Source organism: Megalobrama amblycephala, linkage group LG24, assembly GCF_018812025.1.
Source record: "Megalobrama amblycephala isolate DHTTF-2021 linkage group LG24, ASM1881202v1, whole genome shotgun sequence".
Classification (NCBI taxonomy): domain Eukaryota; kingdom Metazoa; phylum Chordata; class Actinopteri; order Cypriniformes; family Xenocyprididae; genus Megalobrama; species Megalobrama amblycephala.
Window position 1 is genome coordinate 5,061,460 of NC_063067.1, and position 26,774 is coordinate 5,088,233.

General features: G+C 39.1%; 1 protein-coding gene across 1 annotated transcript in view; it reads left to right on the plus strand.

Annotated features, from left to right (window-relative positions):
* Positions 1–9,239: 9,239 nt before the first annotated feature.
* The window catches only part of LOC125260545, a 31,334-nt gene continuing 13,799 nt past the window's right edge, over positions 9,240–26,774 (plus strand). The window contains exon 1 of the mRNA XM_048178954.1: positions 9,240–9,570. Coding sequence (XP_048034911.1) covers positions 9,525–9,570 — 46 coding nt within the window. The 5' untranslated portion in view covers positions 9,240–9,524. The remainder of the gene's footprint in view (positions 9,571–26,774) is intronic.

The following is a 26,774-nucleotide window of genomic DNA, read 5'->3' on the forward strand; positions in this document are numbered from 1 at the left end:
TTTTTGACAGGAGCTGCAGGTTCGGGGAATATGCTGCCTATTGTTGTTGTTGTTTTTACAATTGTGTTTGCGAGATGGCTTGCCATTCAGAGAAATCATATTTTTGCGCTCCGACGTCGTAGAAGAGTCCCTTTATTAGATAAATAGGCTATCACAAATATCTTATACAAATATTATAATATTTAGCATCGAGAACAGGTTTTCTTTTCTTTTGCAAAATATTATCTCCATGTCAACTAACTTACACAGCCTGCTTTTGCTTATGCCACCTGGGCATTAGACGATATATACATGCTTATTTAAATAATGTATACAGTTGTAATAATATATAATGTTCCATTTGAACTAAGATTACAATTTTAACACATAATAAACATGTAAGTGAGTTTCAGATGAATTTACAAGTTTAAATATAAATACTAGGTTTACATATGACTCAGTAAAGCCCTGACATTCGGTTCTATTTATTTAATGAATCATAATGCAATTGTATTATTCAACGCGCTATTATTATGTTTGAGATATCACCACTGGTCGATGACCATAATGTTTGTATAAACTGTAGGTAACAACTGGTAAAATGTACACCTAGGTCATAAAAACCGCAATGATACCCAGGGATGGGCAGTATTTCAGATACATGTATTTAAAATACGTATTTGAAATACAAAATACTATTTTGTATTTTGTATTTGAAAGCCTTTGGAAAAAATCAAATGTAATTTGTATTTAAATACATTTAAGATGAGTATTTTTGTATTTTCAAAATACTCAAAATACTTTGAGACAGTCATCCTCTTTATCAGGGTGTTGTTTTCATGCATCAACTAGTTGTGTTTGAAGCATTAACGTTACTGCATGTTAGGGATGGGTGATATCATATGACAATATCGTAGATTCGTAGCGATGATATAAATTGTGAATCGATGGAACTTTTTCTAAATCGTTTACATAGATAGGACTTTCCGCTTTCTCTTTAGCCTTGTGCAGTTGAAGCCTTGTTTATACTTTCGCAATTCGCATGGCTGTACACCATGAACCTGCTTACTGCGAGCGCTTCTCAGTAAACCTACGAGGCTTTTATGCTTGACGTGCTCTCCGTTGTATAATTCTGTGAAACGACAGAGGGCGACTCTGAGTAATTGTTCTCCAAACCACCAAAAAGCAGCGATGAGAGGAAGTAGTTTGCCGAATAATTTGTCAAACACCTCTTATACTATGTCAAACACTCGTCTCGTGAGAAGTTTGTGAATAAATGGATTTCTTCACATGTAAACTGATTAGGTTGTGGGTCATTTTGATGACACATGTGAAAAAGTTTTTTAGTACACTTCTTAAACCCTAACCAAATAATCAAGTTAAAGGGTCATGAAACCCCAAAACACATTTTTTGAGATGTAAACAGATATGTATAGGCTGCACATCATTGAAAACACTAAAGGTACTCATTAATGTTATTCATAAGTGAAAAATAGTTATTTTTGCATTTTTCAGAGCGATTTCTGTCTTCCTGTTTGAAAAGCCGAGTCGGAGCAACGTCACAAAATCTGACGTCATCGTGTACTTTCGAACATGCTGACGTAGACCGTTTCGAGCGATTCTCAACATATATTCATGACATAAAGCTCATTCAATCCAATCACTGCGCTGTAGTATGCATACGATATGAGGAAGTGTCACTTTTCTCGCCTCGGTCTTTTGTCATTCAGAGACATAAGGTTGTTGCTCGTTTCCTCAGTACTACAACACAATGTGTTTTCCTGCGACGCGACCAGAGCAGAGGTTTGTGTGCATGTGGATTGTTTTGCTGTAATCTACCAGCACAAATGGAAATATGTTCGCGTGAGATCGCATTACAGCGGAGAATTCAAATGTCACAAAAGTGCGGCTCATTCACCTCTGCCTGCTCTAGCTGCGTTCAAACATGCGAGCCGTAGTCTGTTTCCCTCAGCATAGCAGCACGTGAGTGTTGTCTGTATTTTGCTCACGATGCGGTCAGAACTGGAGTTTGAATACGAACACATGAAAAATACGACTGTTATGATATAGACGCGGAGCGCGCATATGATCGGTTTCAGCGCGGAGCTCCGCAATGAGTTTAATAACACTAGCCACGTGACACATAGCTCATACAGAATAAAGTATCCATGTTTAAAGTTTTTATTTCACACATTCTCCTGCACCAAACATTAACCAGCACGGTGTAGTTATGCACACATATTTCATCAAGTCTTCTTCAAATGAATTATATGTGTAAACAGGGACACTGATACAGTGGTGTAGCCTATCTGAACGCGACGACACGATTATTCTAAAAGACTGATTTTGAGACTGCAGCGCTCGTAAACGTAATCAAAGTAACCTATTATTAGCCCTATTAAATATTCTTTCGCATTTCTCCCTTGTGCTTGGGAGTTTGTTGACATTTTCTCCGTGCTCATATATTAATATTCATTATTCTGTATAATGAGTGTGTTCTATGTCTCTGTTTCATTGGTTGTTCTCTCCCCTCTTCCCCCCTCTTCACTCCCACTTTTTCAGAGCTTTACATGCCCATTTTCACAGACTTTTTGAAACTCAGAGGTGTGAACGACCAGGGTAAAACAGGGGGGTTTCATGACCAGTAAACTTGAAATTGTGACTTGTGACATTAGAACAAAACATATTAATATGATAACATATGTATAACACTAAATTGAACAATACTGTATATATGTTTTTTAATTCATTAATTATTTTATTTCAATTAACGATTGTATTAAACACGACCATTACTTTATTCATTATTTCTGCTATGCAGGCTCATTTTGTAAATGTAATCATTTTAAATTTTACAAACATGGTGCTTTATGAAAATGTAACTGGACACATTTCCAAATTGTGATTGTGTTTACCCATCTATGCAAATGTTTGTTTATGTAGAGACAAAATAATTAGGTTAATCATTGTCTGTCTCCATCAGTTTAGTGTAGTGATTGTGCGCATTTGTGATGACAATGATGAAAGATACACTACACTTTTAGTTTTATTGTTCACCAAAAAAAGTGCCAAATGATTTCTAATTTAAAAAAGTTTTTATTTAGATAAACTTTATATTTTCTAATTATGTATATAGAAACAAATAAACTTTACATTAAATAAATATAAAAGTTACTATACTACTTGCGTAAAAAAAAGCATCAAAGAGTTTGAAATTCAGTTTTTGCTGTGGTATCAAAACTGATATTGATAATCGTGAAACCATGCCATATATTGTTACTGTGAAGTAAAATTAAGATTTTGGTCATATCACCCATCCCTATTCTTTGCTATATAGCAGAAAAGGTTCCCACAGTTTTACAGTTTTTTTAGTAGTGTTCACCATAAGTAATAGACTACATTGTAACCTTGTCAGAAGTAAGTATATAAATGGCTGCTATTTTGCACTACATAAGTTTAATTGTAATTACTGTACCAGCAAGGAAGCAAGCACTTAAGAAAGTGAGAGAGAGAGAATGACAGAGAGAGAATGACAGAGAGAGAATGACAGAGAGAGCAGAAATGTGGTAAGTTTCTAAGTAGTTGCACACATTTAAATGCTTTTTGGCATTCAGAATAGGCCCAGATAGATTTCAGCCTAATAGGGATACCTGCACTGAATCTTCAATTTCACATGTATTTGTGTATTTTCAAAATACAAAATACTGTATTTGTATTTAAATACATTTTCCCACACAGTATTTTGTATTTGTATTTTAAATAAATTTCCATGTATTTACGCCCATCTCTGCCATTTTCTTCTCAGCCATGTCATCAATTGCTCTTGAGCGAAATCTCCTCCCATCCGTTGTCTGATTGGCATTTCGCAAGGATTCCTGGGTAGTTAAAGTGTGCGGAGCCTGCATCTATTCAAGGGTACAAAGGGGGCGCTACTGAGCACACTTCAGAGCGTTAAAATGCTGAATGGGATGGCCTACGGACTCGTAGACTCGGCGAGCACGCGCAATTTAAGTCCACGAGACCGAAAGTCCACATGAAGTGCGCCATTTGGGACAGGGCCAATGAAGCGCCAATTTCAAGACACTTCACGGTCTACACTATCCCACAATTCATTGCGCGCCAGTGACGACAGGAGTTCTGTGTGAATTCACATAAATGTAAGCAATGCCCCATGTTCACCAATATCTAAATCAAACTGTAATATATGTTTTTCATAAATACAATATTTGTCTCTAAGATGGAGTGCAGTTGAATAAAATCCTAAAGCACTGTACTTTAAATTCAGACTTAAATACAGAAAAAATGTATAAATATGAATGTATATATTTTCACAGTTAACATAAATTTAACATAATTTAACATAAAAAACAAACAAGGTTAACTAGTCGCTAATGATATAAAACTAACATTACATAGTTTATCCATACATATTTTGGTCCAGTATCCCGTCGTCGCCGGCAGTGAAGCATGTCAAAACCCAATAGAAAGTCATAAAACTTTAAAATGCACGTACACAAACGTCAACGTCAGTGCTGCCTTTGATGTGATTGACCATGAAATTTTGATTTCCAAACTTATTAGTTATGGCTTTGCTTCCTCGACAATTAAGTGGTTTAAGAGCTATTTGTCGGAGAGGTCGCAAAGAGTTTATTTTAATGGTGAATTATCTGGTAGTGGTGTTCCTCAAGGTAGTTGCCTTGGACCTTTATTATTTTCAATTTTCATAAATGATATGCCATATATACTCAGTAAAGCTAAGTTGACTATGTTTGCTGATGATTCTACTCTTTATTATGCAGCCTCTACATGTTCAGAGCTTAATCATGTTCTGTCTTGTGAGATTAGCAAATTGTATAATTGGATCAAAACAAATAAACTTGTTCTAAATATTTCAAAAATTGTAAGTATAATATTTGGTTCTAAGTATAGATTATCTGATAATCCTTAAATTAATTTACAAGTAAATGGTCAAAATGTACAGCAAGTAAAAAAGGTGAAGCTTCTTGGTCTTTGGCTTGATTCTACATTATCATGGTCTGATCACATTAATAAAGTTGTGGCTAAAATGGGTAGAGCTGTGGCAGTAACGCGTAATTGTGCACATTTTTTAAATTCACAGTTGTTTAGTCGGGTTGTTTGTACATTGGTTTTGTGTCATTTGATTATTGTTCTGTTGTATGGTCTGCTGCATCTAGTAGTCATTTAAAAAAATTACAAGTGGCTCAAAACAAGGCTGCAAGGCTTGTTCTAAGGTGTTCTTTGAGAACTAGTGTAGTAGAGATGCATGAACGTCTTGCTTGGCTGATGATTAAGCATAGACTATCTGTCAATATGTTAGTATACTTTCATAGAATCATTAACACTCGGACTCCTAAATTTCTTTATGACAAAATAATATATTATTCTGATATGCATTTACATTATACAAGAGGGGCGAGTAGTGGACAGATTTTTTACCCCTACCTAAATCTGACTCTATGAAGAGAACTGTGATGTACAGGTCAATTGTGTTATGGAATAATCTTCCAGTTGAGGTTCGTGAAATCAAGGGAAAAAACTGGTTTTAAAAAAAGACTAAGATTGTATTTGTTTTCAACATCATAATATTGTTTGGATTGGATTGAGTAAGTTTGGATTGTGTGCTATGTTGTTTGTGTATTTTTTTTTATTTTATTTTATTTTTTTATTTTTTTATTATATTTTATTATGATATATTTGTAGTAATTGTGATTGTAATTATTGGATGTTGTATGTATTGTTTGGACCCCAGGAAGACTAGCTGTTGTTTCGACATCAGCTAATGGGGATCCTTTTCAAATAAATAAATAAATCAAAATAAATAAAACTGTCTCTGTCTGTCACACAGCGCTAGCCATGTAACGACACTCAGCTCATTGTTACCAGGTCTGGGATTGGGATACTTTTACACTTGTGCTGTGACTACACTACTTTTGGGATGGTTTTGTTGCGCAGACCTGGCAACCCTCCACTCCAAAACACCCCACCCCTTTCATGCACTTCGAAGTGCGCGGCTCCTGAATTGGGACACAGCTCCAATGTCCATACTATCCATCCTAAATAGTATGTGAGATTAAAATAAGTGTGTCCTAAAGTATGTTGAAAAGAGTATGCCAAAAGTCCTCGGATGGTCTACTATTTCCGGTAGATTTTCGAAGTGTGGATCCATGCACACTATAAAGGCTAATATTGCCCACAACCCATTGCACGTTTGACAATGGCTGTGTCCGAACACCTATAGCTGTCTTGCTGCCTCGCCGTCTTATAAGAGAATGACTTGTACGGCAGCGTTTGTGCATGAAGGCACCTCACGAAACTGATTTCAGACAGACTTCTGAGGCAGCGTAACAGTTTAATGATCTACAGCAATATAGCGCGAGCTTTGCTGAGAACTAAACAAATATTTAATTACTACAGTAGTAATTTCTCAGTAGAAATGATATCAAAATTGAAATATGCTGGTCAAAATCGTACATTTATACACAAACTGAGCAGCAAATGCAACTTTCGGACGCCATCTTTATTTTTCTAGCTCAACTGTCACAGAATGGAAAGCACAGGATTGTGGGATATCAAAGGCAGCTAAGGATACATCTATGCTTCCTTCAAAAATCGATCTGAGGAAGGTATCTCATGAGACAGGAAGTGCTATCATTGGATTCGGACGTGCCTTGATGCCTTACTACCTTGAAATGTGTAGGCAGCATTTTCCAGTTTTCGGACGCAGCCAATGATACTTGGGTAAAGTTGGTTTTATATTCGCACATTCGGACATCCGTATTCAATAGCCTTGTTAATCACACTACATTGGACATTCAGTGGACATTCACAAGTAAATATGCCATTAAAACAATACTTGCCTATTTTGATCGACTGTGAAAAATGTTGTAAGTTGACAATCGTTGGTTGTCAATATCATGTCGCTGCTTAAAATTCGCAAACATTAATTTATTGCACATTTATTGGAAAGTCTGAATTTATCAGAAGTCCGAATGTGCGAATATAAAACCAACTTTACCCAAGTGCCAAAGATTCAGTTCAGAACTACAAACACGAGTAAAAAGTGTTAAAAACTACAAAACATGGCGGATATGCGCAATCGATGCTGAGAGGTTTGAGTGACTAATAATCAGTTCAAACTGATAGAACATATTTATTTAATGTTATCCATGTTAATTTTCATCTGCAAATACCAATGTGGACTTTTATAAAGATCAGATGCATCATTATGCATTAATATGAATAGAGTTCTCCACATGAAAGACCCGCGACTGCAGATCAACATTTCTCTCCGATACGGTAGGACCAGTGGCGAGGCTACAGAAGGGCCAGGGCGGCACTGGCCCACCCAGATTGATGGCTGGCCCACCCAATCAAAGGTGCCAGAATATTTCATTTTATTTCCAGACACTACTTGGGTCTGGAAATAGTCATATCTGTTGCGAAGGCCTATATATGATTTGAAAAATGTATTATTAAAAGTACATATAACATGATATGTTTATATTGCGCCGGTAAACTCAGCTTTCCAGAGTCGCGGCGGCAGCTGTTTCTATGCAGCGTGCGTCACCGTCCATGAGTCGCGCTTATAATAGCCTACGTGTGCCGGTTTGTTTTAATTTTTACCGTGATTGATTAGCCTATTTATTCAACAGTAACAATGTATTCTGTGGTAGTCATCTGTGTGTAACCAATTTAAAAATGAAGTAATGACAATTAAATTAAATCGAGCTTTGGTTCAGTATCCTTCCCCCACACCATTATGACGGTAACTCTCCAAACAAGCAAATCTTTCTAAGATACTCATTTGCCCTTGAGCGCGCGGGCCTTTCAACTTTGCCCATGAGCTCGGAAAGACGCGTTCGGACGCATGCACACGCGCACCGTCCATGGTCATAAAAATTCGGCTGCGCGGACACTGTTCAGGGAGTCAAAGCTAGTCCACGGTCTAGTAAATGTTTCTTGCTTGCGCCGACTGAAAAGACATGAGACAAGAGAGACTCGGACATTGCAGTACTAAACACTGAACGGTCTGTGCGTGAATTTGGATAAAACAGTTAATCGATTTGATGCCGAGTCCGAATGCCGTTTATTCCTTCACAGTGGCATATAGTGGATGGGCATGCAGGGCTATTAATTTTTTTTTATTATTATCATGCTACTTTATTATTAAATTAATATTGCAATTAATTTGCCCCGCGATATCATAGCGCATCACCGCATAACCGACGCGCTGCGAGGACAATAAAATATTAATTAGATAGCTCCTCATTTAAAGAACAACTTGTTAAACACGAAATACTTCTCAAATTAACGAAACCATTTTTCTCACTATGGGCCACAAGAGAAATATTAAGAAAATAAATTAGAGTCATCTCTCATCTCTAAGAGAATATGCGCCGTTATTGCAGCGTCGGATGCCAAAAACTCAAGTCAGGTTTTTACTTTGTTTCTGTAGTGAATAATTGACTGGAGTTTGAGACTTCTTCACCCACATAACTCTCATGCAAAGTTTGCACATTGGTTGTGTGATTTCCTGGCTCGTCTTCATTGGTTTAAAATGGAAATATTTTCAATATTGCGATGTGGCACTTTTCTTTATTGCTCGCAAAATGGTGGACGCTGATTCACATATCATCCACGTCATTTCCCGTGATAATAAAATGAAGTGAATAAACAACAAGCTATATATATATATATATAGCCTATATATATATATATATTAGAAAAAAAATAGAGGTCCACCCTATTTCACCAAGGTCCACCCACTTGAAGATTTCTGGCCTCGCCACTGGGTAGGACATGAGCTAAATGAAATGTGGAGGATGTAAGATGATTGACAGGGCAGTTTACGGTGACAGGATGCGACAGAGAGAAAAGACGCAGTTGTATGACGTGTAGTATGTCCCAAAGCTTTGCTACACACTCAAAAGTAAGTACTTTTTGTTCACAGAAACAGTACATACTTTTAGGGCATAGTATAAGTAGGCAAATTGGGACGCAGCATCAGGCATGTTTTCCTGGAATGTAGAAAATATAGAGCACAAAGGAATATATTATTTATTAAATTAGCAGGACTTGGAGTTGAGGCTTTTTCTGTTTTATCTTTGTTTGGACACTGTAACAAGCATGAACTGGTCACCGAGGAAATTCTTCAGTTCTTGGATAACACAGGACTGTAAGTAAGAATTTAGTTTAAATTTTGACCTGTGGAGGGCAGTAATACGCTTAGCAGCGTCTACACTGCCGGAAACCTACACAAGAAGAAGAAGAAGGAGAACCGTTATAGTTTCTGCGCTTCTCTGCAGTCTTTCAGATCTGGAAACGTAACAGTTCTTCTTTTCAGTAGCATATAAACTATAATGAAAATGTATTAATCAGCTCCAGTCGGTATTAAGATCTCTCTGTAGGTGTTTAGTGGGTTTTGTTCACACTCATCGCTGTCGGTCGGGAGGGTGTGGTTCAGAAACAACAGCGAGCATTAATAATATTAATCGAAATCAGATTTTACTGGAATCTTCGACAGTATGAAGAACAATTACAAACTCTTTCAGATTGTTCTACTAATGTGCGGTAAGTTTATGATTTCTGTTTATTTTTACTACTTTCGGTTTCACTCTGACACCGGAAACAGTTGAGGCCAGTGTGGACAACATGATCCTGGAAAACCAGAGTTTTGCTTCAAATTAAACACATCTGAACAAGCTAAACTAGGTTTTAATGGTTACTGGGGAGCTTCGGGAAGGGAAGTTTGATAGCTCTGTAGGACTTCGGCTCTCCAGGACCGACATTCGCCACCCCTTTTTTAACTTCTCCTTCACTATTTGTAGTCTCCTGCACTTTTATACACGTTGCTCTATTGTTGAATGGAAGCTGTGCACGAATAAATTAAACAAACAAACCGCGACACGACCAAAAAGGCACATTCACGATTAAAGGGACAGTGCAGTTTGATATTAGCCAAATAGCTTAGAATCCAAGAGGCGACACTGATATTTTTTGGGTAACAGCCACTAGATGGCGCTCCGTTAGCGCGGCTGCCATTATGGGGTGAAAATACTTCTGGACCATAGAATCCTTCACATCTTACGCACCCTATATATTTCAGTGGAGTAATAGTAATAATATCTAGGTCTGAATTGAAATGTATAGTAAATTTTAATGGTTCACGGTACAAACATAATGATCTTATAACACATGATGCATTGCTGTGTCCGTTATCGCATAATTCACACTTTTGGACACTTTTGCTTTAACGGACATTAGACAACACTGCAAAATCAAGCTGTTATATTCATATATTTATTGTCCAACATTCCCAATTTTTCTGATGCATGTCCTTAATTTAATTTCATATGTTGGTAATAATTCAGTGTTTATAAGCCTTTTAAAGAATTGACTGGGTTTCTAGAGAGCAAAGGTTTTGTGAAAAAGTGGAAGACTTAAACACAAAGTGTGTAAAATAAACTGTAAAAAGGATTTGATGATCACAAGTGATAGTATTTTATTCTGTGTTGTCATCATTCAGGTTGGATTTCAGCTTTAATGTACTTTTTTGTTTTAACAAAGCAGCTGATATTGCCATAGAAACTAGTGGACTGCCGACTCGCTTTCACCACAAAATGGTGGAAACGCAGGACAGCTGCTGGGCGCCAGTGTTTCAATGAAACGTTCAACTGACTGTCGCCTCTTGTTATATTCTTTGTATTCGCTGCATGTGTGTGTAGGCTGCTTCAGGGACGGTCTGCAAATTCCCTTCACTGCAAAACTAAGTCTAATATTTCTTTCAAATTAATGTTTACAGGGCAATAGTAAATGCCTAGTGTGGGCAAACTGATTTATTATACACTGCTCAAAAAAATTAAAGGAACAGTTTTTAATCAGAGAATAGCATTAAGTCATTTAAACTCCTGGGATATTGATCTGGTCAATTAGGTAGCAGAGGGGGTTGTTAATCAGTTTCAGCAGCTTTGGTGTCAATGAAATTAACAACAGGTGCACTAGATGGACAACAATGAGACGACCCCCAAAACAGAAATGATTTTACAGGTGGAGGCCAATGACATTTTTTTTTTCCCTACTCATCTTTTCTGACTGTTTTTCACTAGTTTTGCATTTGGCTAGGGTCAGTGTCTCTACTGGTAGCATGAGGCGATACCTGGACCCTACAGAGGTTGCACAGGCAGTCCAACTCCTCCAGGATGGCACATCAATACGCGCCATTGCCAGAAGGTTTGCTGTGTCTCCCAGCACAGTCTCAAGAGCTTGGAGGAGATTCCAGGAGACAGGCAGTTACTCTAGGAGAGCTGGACAGGGCTGTAGAAGGTCCTTAACCCATCAGCAGGACCGGTGTCTGCTCCTTTGTGCCAGGAGGAACAGGATGAGCACTGCCAGAGCCCTACAAAATGACCTCCAACAGGCCACAGGTGTGAATGTCTCTGACCAAACAATCAGAAATGGGCTTCATGGGGGTGGCCTGAGGGCCTGACATCCTCTAGTGGGCCCTGTGCTCACTGCCCGGCACCGTGGAGCTCGACTGGCATTTGCCATTTAACACCAGAATGGGCAGGTCCTCCACACTCAAAAAAATATTTAACCCCCAAAGTTAAAACTTATGTAATTCAATTGCATATAAAATTTCCATCCATTTTAATCAAATAAATCCAATGTAAAAAAAATTAACTTTTACTTAAGCTTCCCCATCATGTTCAGTTGACTTGAATGAATTAAAGAAAGGTTATGTTAACTGATGAACTGCAATTTAAGCTTGTGTAATACATAAAACTTACTCTTTTAATACAACTTATTCTTACTTGTTTTATATAACTACCTTACATTAATTTATTTATATTAAATAAATGGTCAAACGCATGTTACATTCATAAAAATTTGTCTCAATTGCTGCAGGAATAATAAGAAACATCCAATCTGACAAAAAAATAGAACATAATGCAGTATTTCACAAGTTAAGACAACTGAACAGGTACTGGTGCCCTGTGCTTTTCACAGATGAGAGCAGGTTCACCCTGAGCACATGTGACAGATTTGAAAGGGTCTGGAGAAGCAGTGGAGAATGTTATGCTGCCTGTAACATCATTCAGCATGACCGGTTTGGTGGTGGGTCAGTGATGGTCTGGGGAGGCATATCCATGGAGGGACACACGGACCTTTACAGGCTAGACAATGGCACCCTGACTGCCATTAGGTATTGGGATGAAATCCTTGGACCCATTGTCAGACCCTACGCTGGTGCAGTGGGTCCTGGGTTCCTCCTGGTGTACGACAGTGCCCAGCCTCATGTGGCGAGAGTATGCAGGCAGTTTCTGGAGGATGAAGGAATTGATACCATTGAATGGCCCTCACACTCACCTGAACTAAATCCAATAGAACACCTCTGGGACATTATGATTCGGTCCATCCGACGCCACCAGGTTGCAACTCAGACTGTCCAGGAGCTCAGTGATGCCCTGGTCCAGATCTGGGAGGAAATACCCCAGGACACCATCCGTCGTCTCATTAGGAGCATGCCCCGACATCGTCAGGCATGCATACAAGCACGTGGGTGCCATACAAACTACTGAGTACTGTTTTGAGTTGCTGCAATGAAATTTCAGCAAAATGGACTAGCCTGCTGCATCAGTTTTTCACTTTGATTTCTGGGGTGTCTTTGAATTCAGTCCTCTGTAGGTTGATAATTTTCATTTCCTTCAAACAATGTGGCATCCTTTCGTTTCTAACACATTACCCAGCCCAGATCAGTATAGATGATATGCATGATATTTTTCCCCACTGAGATCTGTTGTGTTTCCAAAGTGTTCCTTCAATTTTTTTGAGCAGTGTATTTTGCTAGTATCTCGCTTTAGACTGTACCTCCCCTAACATACATATAGAACACACATATTTTTAGATTTTTTTTGCCAGTATCTCCATTACTGTATATACAGTGCACAAATATTTAATAAAAATACTGTAATTCGTCAAAAGGGTTTTTTCACATTCCAAATGATGTAGTAGAGGAGAACGGGGCACAACCGAACGCTTTTGACTTTCTCAGTATACAGTAACACGTACAGGCACGTTGTAACATGACCATATGATAGCTAAAAATGTTATCTGATTTAATTAAAAAAAATACATAAACTAAAATATTTTGTCGATAAAAGGCAATAATAATTTTTTCATATAAAATAATAACATTTGTTTTTAGAAATTCAAATTTAAATAATTTTATAGTTTGACAATGAACACTGCAAAACACAGCTATACAGCACTGGTCACAACAATAAACTCAAACCGATGAATAGACATATTAATACAGAAAAACACAGCAGAATAAAACACTCCTCTCCCTCCATCACAGCTCTCGCAGAACACCAGACAAATAGATTAGACAGAACCAGGGCGTGACATTAACTTTTTTGCTCACCAGCCAATGTGGCTACTGGTTTTCCAAAGTTACTAGCCACTCAGCATTTTCACCGGCCACAATTTTGCTGTTGGGAAATTACATTTTATATGATTAAAGTTGACTCTGGCATGCTTAAATTACTTGATTTTGAGTCATTTTACTTGATTTACAAGATTTAAAACCCTTTCAAACTTACAAATGCAGATTGACCACCCAAATCAAGACTATACATGAGATATAGTTATTTTTGTTAGGCTATATAAAAAGAACAAAGAAGCAAATTACAAATAGTAATTAAAAAAAAAAAAAATCAGATACATTATGTTTATTTAGCATACATGTATACATGTATTTAACATTTTTTGATGTTTGATTAACATAAATGACAGAGGGGTATTTATTTGGGGGCTGCTGAATGCATGGACGTCATATACTGACACACATCCAGTTTTTACCCACCTATTTACGTCCACTTAGCCGTAAGCCATAGCCGACTGTATTCACGCGAGATACTCCACACGATGCATTTTGACATCTGTGTGTGCGTGTATTTAGGCGCAAGGAGAACTGAATCGAGCGCGACAGAGAGAGCGCGCACGCGAGCGCTTCTGTTGTGTCATTTAGCGCGATTCCGCCTATCCCGCCTTCACTAACCGCAAGTTAATCGATAAAGAATTGTGACTGAATTGTAATTTTGTGATACGACAAGCTTGGCTACTTTTCATTTGGCTGTAAACTGAAATTATATTCAACCCGCCAAAGTGGCTAGTGGGAGTGGCTGTCTTACCCGCCACAGCTGAAATCTACCCGCATTTGGCGGGTTGGCGGGTGTTAATGTCAAGCCCTGGACAGAACGCTGAACATTTCTTGAAATAATATTTTCTGGATGTTCAGGTTCTTCCTCTCAGTCTTTATTCATCTTTTTTCATAGTTTTTCAACAGACATTCATTAAAGTTGGTTATGCCAGTTGTATCGTAACTGCAGATCTGCCAACCTGTACGCATTTTGCATAGCGTGTACGCATTTTGACCTGAAAGTATGCTGGTACGATTTGTCATTTTATACTACGCTAAAACCTGGCTCTGTGCACATGTAGTACTCAGATCAAGCAAAAGAAAAAGTTTGACCAATCTGAGCGCTGGGTTCATTTCTCCAAATAGCAAGAGGGGATGATTGACAAATGCGTACGGCCTATCAATAAAAAGAGGCTGCAGATCGACAGCTTCACAAAATCCCACTTGATCCTCCTTTCTCTCCCGCTGTCTCAGTGACTGAATTCTCAAGCGAGGACAGTACAGCAGTCACGGTACTTCTAACTCCTTCAGGTAAACGGGTATAAAATGCTCAAGTAATGTTGAACAACAAATCTAAATAAAATTGAAATCGCTATATGGCTTAGTGAATATAAAAGTGCTGTGATGTGTGACTGACAAGCGCAAGTCTGGAGAAAGGCGTTTATTTATTCTCAGTGTTGAGAAACGTAGCCTACATGTGATGCGTTATTGTGTTAATAACTAAAGTACCTAATTACTAGTGGTGGGCCGTTATCGCCGTTAACGTGAGACTCTTATTGGGCGATAAAAAAAAATATCGCCGTTAATCTATTCTCAAAGTTGGGTTGGGAGCTGGGTCTATACTACGCAAGCTATGATGACTTTCACCTTGATATTTTAGCGCGGATGTATACCTAGCCGAATTGACCCTTTGCAAAGACCCGCCCCCCTTAGTTACTGTTGCTTTGTCCGACAAACAAGCTGTGGCGCTGTCACGCCACCCACAGTGATAAAAGCATCACGGAGCAAAGAGGACACTGACAACACGTCGACAGACAAGACAGAGCAGGTTACTTATGATATTAAACAAAGTCCCAGCTTTCAAACTGTGTAGTTTTTTAAGAAATTCAAACAATAAAAACCGTTTTGTTGCTCTTTAATGTGTCGTGACCATGATCGTGACAGATTGCTGTAGCGCCTCAGCTCAAGAGGCTCGTAAACTGATCATCTCTTACTACGAGTCCATTTATAGCATCAAATAAACATGAATGAACACGAGAATCAATGTTGTTTCAAACACGGAAAGATGTCAATATACACAATTATTCAAGTTTAACTCCACCGAGGTTAATCTTCTAACTAGTGACTGCTTTGTCGTACAAAACGGCGGATTACTTTTAGTCATTATTTGGGTAGCACACATATTCTGAATGTCTTCGGCAGAATTCAAATGAGCCATTTTAATCTAGATTAATTCCAAGATTACAGTGAGATTAATCTAGATTAAAAAAATTAATCTATGCCCACCACTACTAATTATGTTCCATAGCCTACTTATTTTATATGAAAACTAGCACGTTAGTTACTTATGCATTTTAAAATTACCGTTGTCTCAGCGCTGCGCGAGCTTTCGCTCATAAACACAAACGCGCACGCACACAGAGAGAGAGGGAAGATCATTGTAAAATTAAAATCGTAAGTAAGATAAAACAGTAAGATTTGCGAAGCTCCCCCTACAGTTTCCGTCAGTGAATCACACTGTCATAAATACTCCAAGCGCAGCTACAAGTCTACAGCTACAAGTCTACAAGTTGGACTACAACGACTACAACGCTCACCAGCGCAGCAGTTTTGCAAATACAGTACACTCGATGGAGGTGGGTAATTTTCGAAATTGTCTTATAAAGTCATAATGTATATATTGATTTTGAATTACCGTAAAGCATTTTGTCACTCTCACGTGAACGTGAACATGAGGCGAGATTGTGTCGGGTCGGCGCACCTCAACTTGCAAGTGCTGTATTCTGGCGTAGACGTGCCAGAGGGGGTTAGTGCACGCCTCAAACACACCACTACAAGTCAATTAACCATCGTAAGGACTTAGAAAACTATCTATGAAGGTAAAAAAAAGTTACTTAGTTCTGCTTTAAAAAGGGTGGTCTGGGGTGCGGTTCAAGTGAACTCCGGTACGGTTCGCTTCTGATATGAACGTACCAAATTGTGGAAGTGAACCGCTATTAATGCCGTATTATGTGATTAAAAAAGTGTGTGTGTGTGTGTTTAACTCACTTTCCTGACGAGCGTGACTGATGTCAAACTCGGGTTCGGTCCAGGCAATCAAACCAAGTGTGAAAGCACCCTAAAGCTGCAGTCCGCGATTTTTCCTCTTTGTCGCCATCTCTGTTTGAAACATGCGATTGCAGTCATATGCATAACAGTTATCTGTACGTGCGTTGTGCCTCGGCACAGCTCGTCAGCGCGGATGAATCTAATGCTTGCTGTCAGTCACTGCACCGATGTGGATACTGTACTTCAGAATCACAGACTCTACGTCTTGAAAGTATGACCAATATAAGAATTTTCACTGGAAAATATCATCTGAATAAGTAACATGTCTGCCACTTTTGTTCTGACCAACTGAGGAAAAAAGCATTAAGCCTACAATAAATCACGCTGCCAATGATGATTAAATCTAACGATCGCTTAGCTCGGATCATGCCAAACCGTGCAAATTATTATTACTGTTATATTGTTCTCAAATTGTTAATGTTAACAACATCAGCATTACTATGACTATGTGTATATTAGCGTTACCTGTAGATTTCAATTTCTGTAGCCACTCCACAGTCCGAAGTCTTTTGCTTTTTGACTACGGGTGAATCTCCAGTTGTCACTGATGATTGTCATTTGGATCTTTCTGGATTAATCTGCCATCAAAATGATAAGATTAATTATTTCAGCTGCTGTGAGAAAAGGCTGTAAATGATCTGCTACCAGCAGCATCCTCACGTGATAAAACCGACTAGCCTGGACGTGACGTAATAACACACAGACAAACTGCTGCATGCTCGAATTTCCCGCGAAAATCCACCAGGTCGCTCTTATTATAAAACATTATTTCAAGCTTACCATTGTGAATCGAGCTAAGGTAATGAGATCATTTTGAACACTGGCTGGTTATGTAATTGCACAAAAAGTTTGGATAATTTTTAACCAAAAAATGTTACGGACTGCAGCTTTAAGTTTGAGAATCTAGAAGGATATTGAGATATCTTGAGTATTTTTTGTGCTACCAGCATGACAACTTTAGAAAAATATTTATGGCACTCAGAAAGGTATGTTCTAGACAGAAAAAAATGGATATATTTCTAGTTTCAACATTATTTGTTCTTCAGATTTTCTTCTTTAAAACAAGCTGTATCAGCTGTATGCAAAGGTTTTTGACCACTGAAAATGTCAAAATTTCTCCAAATCTGCTCCAAATCTCAGATGAAAATGGTAATTTTGACCCCCTCTACCAAATAATGGATTACTCAGTAAATATACATCTGTGACATTTAATATTTTGGCTTTCATCACATTTTCAGAGCTCCAGACTGCGCCTAAAACGTTCGTATTGGCGGCTAAAAATATTAATTTGTGAGTGATATTTTTGCTGAGGTCGCCATTGGCGTCCATACAAATTCACACGTTATGACTGTAAAATTTGCAGTAATTTGCGTGTTCTGTGACCAGTAGCCTGTCACATCATTTGCTGTGTTGACATAATTAAAGGTCCCGTTCTTCGTGATCCCATGTTTCAAACTTTAGTTAGTGTGTAATGTTGTTGTTAGAGTATAAATAAAATCTGTAAAATTTTAAAGCTCAAAGTTCAATGCCAAGCAAGATATTTTATTTAACAGAAGTCGCCTACATCGAACGGCCAGTTTGGACTACATCCCTCTACTTCCTTCTTTAATGACGTCACTAAAACAGTTTTTTGACTAACCTCCGCCCACAGGAATACACAAGAGTTGCGTTTGTAGAGTGTGTTTGTCGCCATGTCGTCGAAACGCTGTTATTTTCATCCCGCAGTGCAATCACCGGGTCTGATTCCGGCTCAAATTGATAGGGTAAAATTAAAGACATGTTTACAATAACACTGAGCGCATGCATCTCCACGTTATGGTAAGAGGCGTGACCTTTCCGGGACCTTTCCGCTAAGCTGCTGTCGAATCACAACACAGGAACCGCTGGCACAATCAGAACTCGTTACGTATTTCCAGGGACGTGCACAGGGGGGTTGCTCAGGTTGCCCGGGCAACTGCCCATATGCCCTTCTCGACTCACGTTGCCCTTCCGAGGTAGAAAAAAATAAATAAAAAAATCGTACAATGGATGCAGAATTTCACGTAGGCCTAGATAAAAAAAAAAAAAAATCGCAAAGCCTCATTCACTTCCATATTCGCACCCGTCCGAAAGTGAAAGTCAGTAGGGGAAGGGCAAACTCTGTTTACGTGGCTGCAGCGCTGCACGCGACCAGCACCTGAGCTGAGCCTGCATGAGCGGCACTAGAAGGAGATTGTCGCGGTTGTTGGGTGAGACGACTTAACGTTGTCGGAAAGGTGATAAAGACCCTGTTATTCTCAGTCCTTCATATAGCCCGTGAGTTTTTAGGTCAGAGCAACTGCCCCTCAAAATTCCTGTGCACGTCCCTGCGTATTTCTGAAGGAGGGACTTCATAGAACAAGGAAGTCATCAGCCCGTTTTTATGACAGTGGAAACAGCGGTATACAGATAAGTAAATTATGTGAAAAATACTGTGTTTTTTTTACACGCGAAACATGAACACATGTTATATTGCACACTATAAACACAATCAAAGCTTCAAAAAAAACACGAAAAACGGGACCTTTAAATGAAATGCTGCATGTGAAAGTTTCACTGAGTTAGAGCACCAAAATATTAACTAATCTGGTAGGGGAAAATATCACACCAATGAAAGCCGATCATGTTGTCGCCTGGCGTCGGTGCAAAACACTGCATTTGAACACACAGTTCTGATCCTGAGTAAAGGAGACAACTGCCTATTTCTTCATGTAAATTCGCAGACTGCAGATGCAGCGCATGCTTACCGTTTTGAATATCAATCATGCTGATCACTTTCTTTATTTTACCCCGCTCAAGTTCATCAGATAAATTTAAGTGCATAAAAGTCTTCAGGACCTTAAATAGTATAACAAGAGTATTAATGATCATTTTAAGGTTCCACCTAGGTTCCAGTATGTCTACAGATAATTTTTAACTAAAATATATTGTTCGACCAACAATATCTTATCAATTAATAAGAACCCAATGTTCTTGGTTTTCTTCCTATTTAGTAAATCCATGCAATTGGTTGATAAAACAATAATTAAGATTTAAGATTAATTAAGATACAATTTAGACAAAATGAAATTTACTTTAAAGAAAGGCTTACTCAAAACAAAACTTGAAGTTGTACAAATGAAGTGGTGAAAATCACGCCTGACCACTGCATGTCTCCCGACATACTGTTACATCTTAGTCATACTGTTCACTTTTCATAATCAACATAAATGAAATGTAAAAACTAATATTAGGCTATAGTCTAATATTTAAACAAATATGAAACTAAATGGGCTACGTTTTCTTTGACCCTCTGGCCGACGAATGCGCCGGCGCTTTCTGATAGATTTTTCCTCATGACAGATGAAACAACTTAAAATAGGCCTACTCCGTCATTTTTGGCGATACAGATTAGTGCAAGACATCATCACAAACAACAAGTGGTCTACTTTTATTTGTGTATGCTCACAATAAAAACAAAACCTTCTGCTTTTGTAAAATAAATAATAAAAAAAAAAAACAGAATGCGCTTTCATCTGCCTTTGAATTTTTCTGAAACGTCTAAAAAGTTAACTAAACCTCAACTAATTATTATCACACATGATACATAGGTCTAAAGAAAGCATGAAATGTGTACTTTTAAATAAAATAATTCACATTTAACCCTCAGGGGTCTGAGGATTTTTGGGGCCCTGGAGAAGTTTTGACATGCCCTGACATTTGTGCTTTTTTCAGTTGTTCATAAACATATTAATGGAAAAAGTGTCATTACACTGTATTCAGCACAAACTAGGCTACAATAATATGTGAGGAACATGTATGTACATGTTTGTGTTTTTGAAGGAATAACGTTTATGCGTGGTTATTGAAAAAACAAAAACTTAAGTCACTGAAATAAGGCCAAAAAAAGTATATTAAATCTGTGTTCATAAGACTTCTAGGTATTGGAGGTTGTAGACTAGAGTTTTTGCTTCAGAATGAAGTAAAAATTATCCTTCCTACTCCTTCATATAAAACAATAGAGAGATTTAAATTTTCTAAGACACTTTTGGTCAAGAAACACAGTATGCGAGGAGGCGGGAATCCTCATGTATAATGGGTGATTCTCACCTGTGAAGACAAAAGAATTGAATAATAATGACCTGAAATGACTTGCATATTAATGAGGCCTTTCAGTCAGGTAGGCTGTGAAAAAACCCTCTGTGATCATGCTAATAACAGGATTAAAGTCCACTCAGGACAAAAAAAAAAACATGATTTTTGTGATCTCATGCATGCACGTATTATTGCACATGATATGAAGAAAATTTTGTATAGGCCTATGTTAAATTACACTACCAGTCAAAAGATTTAACACATTATAATGCCATTATAATGTTTTTAAAAGAAGTCTCAAGTCTCTAACCAAATAATGGTTTTCTATTTTAATATACTTTAAAATATAATGTATTTCTGTGATGCAAAGCGTCTGAACATTCCTACCTTTAGGGCATTTCATATAGGCTACTATATTTGTTATATTATAGAGCCTAAATGTTGATGTGCAGTTGACAAACTATACATCATTAAAAAGATCTAAGACTCAAGCTTCACATTTTGACTCTTAAAATCTTATATTGACCATAATTTCTTAATATGCTTAAAAGCATACACATTTGGAGAAATATTGATGGATTCTCATATGTTTATATCAATTTTCTATACAGAGGAGTAATATTTATTATTCTATATCGTCATCATTATGAGCGCTGGATGCTGTGTTTTTAATTCATTTGCAGCCGGTGGGCGCTCTGCCCCTTTTGTCCACAAATGCCTCAGTAAAAGAAGAGGCATATTATCATGTGACAATCAAGGAACTAACAGAGGCAAGAGATCGCTAAATATGGCTATTCAAAACACTTTTGAAGACAATAAATATACGATTGAGATGCTGTATGCATGTATTGACTGAATTTGCGTCTGAATAACGCTGGCTCCGTGGGCGTGGCCGCATTAGCGGATAATGAGCTGAATCACGGACTTCTGACATGGCTCTCTTTTCATACAGATTACATAAACACAGAAGGTTTGTTTTCGATTTGACTTACATGTTTTAAAACCTGACATCTTAACGTTTTTTTAGACATAAGTGTAATTTTTTTGTCATTAGTATTAGGGCTGGGCGATATATTGCATGCGATTCATCTTCGATACTGAACGCGATTTTGCGTGGCTTCTCCGTGAACTACGGCTTTGTCTATTAAAAGGCGCTCCATTTGAAAGCAGGTGATGGCGATTTAGCGGTAATCAGGGAACCGGCTTTACTGACGAAATGCGCGTGAGAATCGCATGTGATATATCGCCCAGCCCTAATTAGTATTTACTAAGTTACAGTTCATTTTCTAAGAACTATCAGATTGGACTTCGTTCAGAGGGAGAGGAGAGATCACGCATCATGTTAGTTTTCTTTATTTTACAAAGAGCACAACATTTTGTTTTTACTCTGAGTGTACACAAATGAAAGAAGATATTCCACAGATTAAAATGGTGTATAACTCTTAATTGTATGTGCAACATTGACGGAGTATTTTGAGTCTCTTTCACACTGATAAGAAAAAACCACGGTGGTATCGCCGGCGATACCTTCAGACCTCAGAGTGTTAAAACAAATATTCTACTGCAATGTAATCTGTAAACTAAAGAGATGCACAATTTCTCCTGACTCATGTTGAGAATGTTAATGCTGCGAGGGCAATAAAACAAGATTCATTCTGTGGAATATTTTAATAGTTTCCTCAAAGTAGGTTTCTTATTGTATAGGCACAATTTGCGGATGGGACGTGTCTCGATCTCGTGCCACGCAAGGACGTACCTAAAAGAAAGTAACATCTCAATTCGATAAGAAATTTGTTGGTTTGTGATAAATAAGAGGCGATCTCTCGCTAGAATGATTTATTTTTGCTCGTTGCTGCTGATATCAGTTCTCTTGGTGCTCGTGCACAATGCGCAGTCTTCACACAGATGATCAGTCGCTTCTTATAGAAATATATATATATATATATATAATATTGTGCTCAATACAGTTGTGCTTAAAATTATTCATACCCTTTGTAAATATGACTAAAGAAGGCTGTGAACATGAATCTGCATTGTTTATCCTTTTGATCTTTTATTTAAAAAATGTACAAAAATCGTCTCGGGTTACGTATGTAACCATAGTTCCCTGAGAACCAGGGAACGAGACACTGCGTTTGATTACGCAATGGGAAACGTCACGTGACCCAGGTGTCTGAAAGCAACTATCCAACAACTCCAATCCCTATTGGCCAGCGACAGCCTATGACGTAATATGGCTCAACCCAGACGTATAAAAGGAGTGCCTGGAGAAACAGAAGACATCTATCGTCTTGAGGGAATCGGGCAGGCAGCCCGAAGCATGGCAAGGAAATGCAGAGTCTCGTTCCCTGGTTCTCAGGGAACTATGGTTACATACGTAACCTGAGACGTTCCCTTTGAAAGGGAACTCACTCTGCGTTTGATTACGCAATGAGGAACGATATACCCATGCCGCCATGCTTGAGGAGAGTGCATGCCAAAAAATATGACTGACAAACGTCGAGCAGTTTTGAAGGAAACGCTAGCAACTCACCCTCGGGTCACACCAGGCTGTCAGTGACGGCATTACCTATGGCCAACAGCCCAAGCTGAGCCTACAAAAGGCCTTCCTCTATAGAGATAGAAGGCCTAATAAGGCCGCTAGAGCATCTGAGACCAACTTTTCCGCAGACAAAGTGGCCTCTTCTAGGGAATGAGGCCAGGGAACCGAAGGGAACCCTGACACATCACTAGAGGGGAACGAAGTCACCTCCAATGCCACCAGGGAGGCCGACCTGGTCTATCGTAAGACAAGCTTAGTCTTGGCCAATCCCTGTCTGAACACAGAATCTCAAAAACACATCCTTCACAGAAGGGAGCGGGTAAAAGCGACTGCAAAAGGGCAGGAGCAACTCAAACCCACGTGTAGTGATGGACATCCTGGAGAGCAGAACTCAGCTGAGTGCTATGAACCCTCCTATTAAGGGGAGATAATCCGCTCATCCTAGGATCTACTCAGTGCTTAATTAATGCACTGAGGAGGCTGTGCGCTAGAGAACCCTGATACAGGGGAGCACAAACCAGCCTGGGGCTGAATCTTAGGTTTAAGGCCTACCACCATGATCAGCTCAGGGAGCTAAGCACCATTACAAACATAACCCTAAAAGGGAAGTACAAAGCTCACCTAACAGGTAGACCATGCAATGGGCACATACTCATGGAGGCCAAAGAGGGGCCTACAGCATGATAGTAGCTATATGTGAAACAGTAGTATATTCAGAAAGTGGCCTCAAGGGGCCACCCTGAACATCTGTCTTGCTGCAGCAGACGGGCAACTTCAATGACAGCATAAGAGGCTGCAAAGCGCCCACATGATAATTTACCCAACACAATCCAACGAGCAGTGTACTCAGTAAAAGCATCTTTTTACTCTTTCAAGCAAGAGGAGTACAACATACACCAACACATAGTCGAGGAAGGCCCATACGGGCCTATCACCTCAACAGACACGTGGCATCAGCTCGTGGCAGTGTTCTTAGGCACCGAAGAACGATAAACAACCAACACAAAGGAGGTTAAATATCATCTGGGCCCCTGGCCAACCAGAAGTGTATATAAAGGTTCTCAGAGAGAAATACATGTCAACATATACCACTATGTTGAAAAAGGCGGCCCATAGGGCCTAGCAACCTTTAGACATATGGCATAAGTCCAGTGGCCATCTCTAGGAGCATTGAATAGATCCACCTTAGACATCTAGGCTATTAGCTCAACTAGCATAAGATCAGGGAGAGGGATACAGTTCAAACCAAACCTCAGTAAGGTTTCACCACAGCATACACCCTGAGGGGCTAGCCACTCAAAGTACTCAGAAAAGCACCATAAATTCTCACAGCGAGAAGAGTACGCAGCTAAACTCCAAATGCTACGCCGGAGGCAGAGAAGAGGCCTACCTTAGTAAACATATGGCATCAGCAAGCGGCTGCCATAACCAGTCCACCCAAAAGCCATGTATTTAGTATTGAAACTTCCTCAGAAGAAATACATAGAATGCTGCCACCCAGCGTGAACAGGCCTGATTAGGGCCTATCCGTCGAAGTGGGCCGTGGCCTTTTTAAGGTGGTCGGGTATTTTCCAAAGCATCCTGCCAACAAATCAACTAAAAAGGCGGCCTAGTGGGGCCTACAATCTCAGCGACAAGTGGCGTTCAGCAACTGTAGAGTAAAAACACAGACTGTGCCAGACTCAAGGAGGCTGATGTAGTTATAACCAAACCTCAGTAAAGTTTTACCACAAGAACTCACCCTGAGAGGTCAGCCACTCAGAACAGTACTCGGAAAAAGCACCTTTTTACTCTTAGGTGAGGAGTACATAACTGAACCCCAACATGCTACGCAGGAGGCCCATAGGGCCTACCTTAGTAAACACGTGGCATCAGCAGGTGGGGACCATAACAATACCAACCATTAGGCCATGCATTCAAATATTTAGTTTCTAAAAGGAGTGCATATTACGCCACACACTCCAAGAGAATCCTGCTTAAGGCCTACTCAACAGAGGTGGGGTGTGGCCGATGGTGGTATTGGATTCACAAGCATCCTGCCAGAATATCAGCTAAAAAGGAGGCCTATAGGGCCTACAATCTTAGCAACAAGTGGCATTCAGCCTGTTTGTCCATGGCCCTGTCCCAAATGGCGCACTTCATGTGGACTTTCGGTCTCGTGGACTTAAATTGCGTGTGCTCGCCGAGTCTACGAGTCCGTAGGCCATCCCATTCAGCATTTTAAAGCTCTGAAGTGTGCTCAGCAGCGCCCCCTTTGTACCCTTGAAGCGGTCTTCCGCGAAGCCTGCATAGATGCAGGCTCCGCACACTTTCACTACCCAGGAATCCTTGCGAAATGCCAATCAGATAACGAATGGGAGGAGATTTCGCTCAAGAGCAATTGATGATATGGCTGAGAAGAAAATATTTACGTGTAGGTATCATTACGGTTTTTATGACCTAGGTGTACATTTTACCAGTTGTTACCTACAGTTTATACAAACATTATGGTCATCGACCAGTGGTTGATATCTCAAACATAATAATAGCGCATTGAATAATACAATTGCATTATGATTCATTAAATAAATAGAACCGAATGTCAGGGCTTTACTGAGTCATATGTAAACCTAGTATTTATATTTAAACCTGTAAATTCATCTGAAACTGACGCACGTGTTTTATGTGTTAAAATTGTAATCTTAGTTCAAATGGAACATTATGTATTATTACAACTGTATACATTATTATAAGCATGTCATCTCGCAAACACAATGGTAAAAACAACAACAACAATAGGCAGTATAGCATAGGTACACGTATAAGGTTGGTCAATAAACTTTGGAATCTTCAGAATGCTTTTAGCCTGTTAAACTGTGTTGTAAATCTCACATCGGCTCCGGCCGGTCTGCAAAGACAAGCGCCTTTGGCACTTTCGTGGACCCTCTGAGGTAAAACAGAGAACCATATTTCCTAGCTCTTGGGACATCAAAGGACCCTTCATGTGGACTAAGTGCCAGATCACATTCCAACACACACATACAGACACACAAACATGCATTGAAGACTGTATGTGTAAAATATAATTATGCCTAAATGTGACCGCCGTTGTATGTCAAATTGCATATAGTTATTCCCCACTGTATAAGCTTAGCTAGGATTGTAGTTGTACTAGTATAATTTCTAACGATTACATTTGATTGTAAACTATAATTTCTTTTATATGCTTTTCTTATGGCGAGTTTGGTTTCGATGTAAAGCTCTTTTCTCTCCCTGATTCACCAATGTATGTCACTTAACTGCAAAATGCACTGTTCTATTTTTAATGATACTGTGAAGAAAATACACTCCTATCGGATGCCTCCATAAATTATGCAAATCAAGCCACAAGACAAGACAAAGGAAAGTTTGGCCCTCTAACTTTGCACCTATGTCATTGGCTGTCCCAACCAAGGGGGTGTGTTAGCTTGGTTTTCCATAAAAGCACCAATACACACAACTTTTTGGTGTGTTCTCCTGATTACCCTGAATCATCCATCGCCCACTCACGCACGTCTCTCCCGGACGTCACGGCGACCGTGCTGCCATCGCGCTCATCTTTCGGGACCACCGTCTCCGGTGAAACTAACTTTC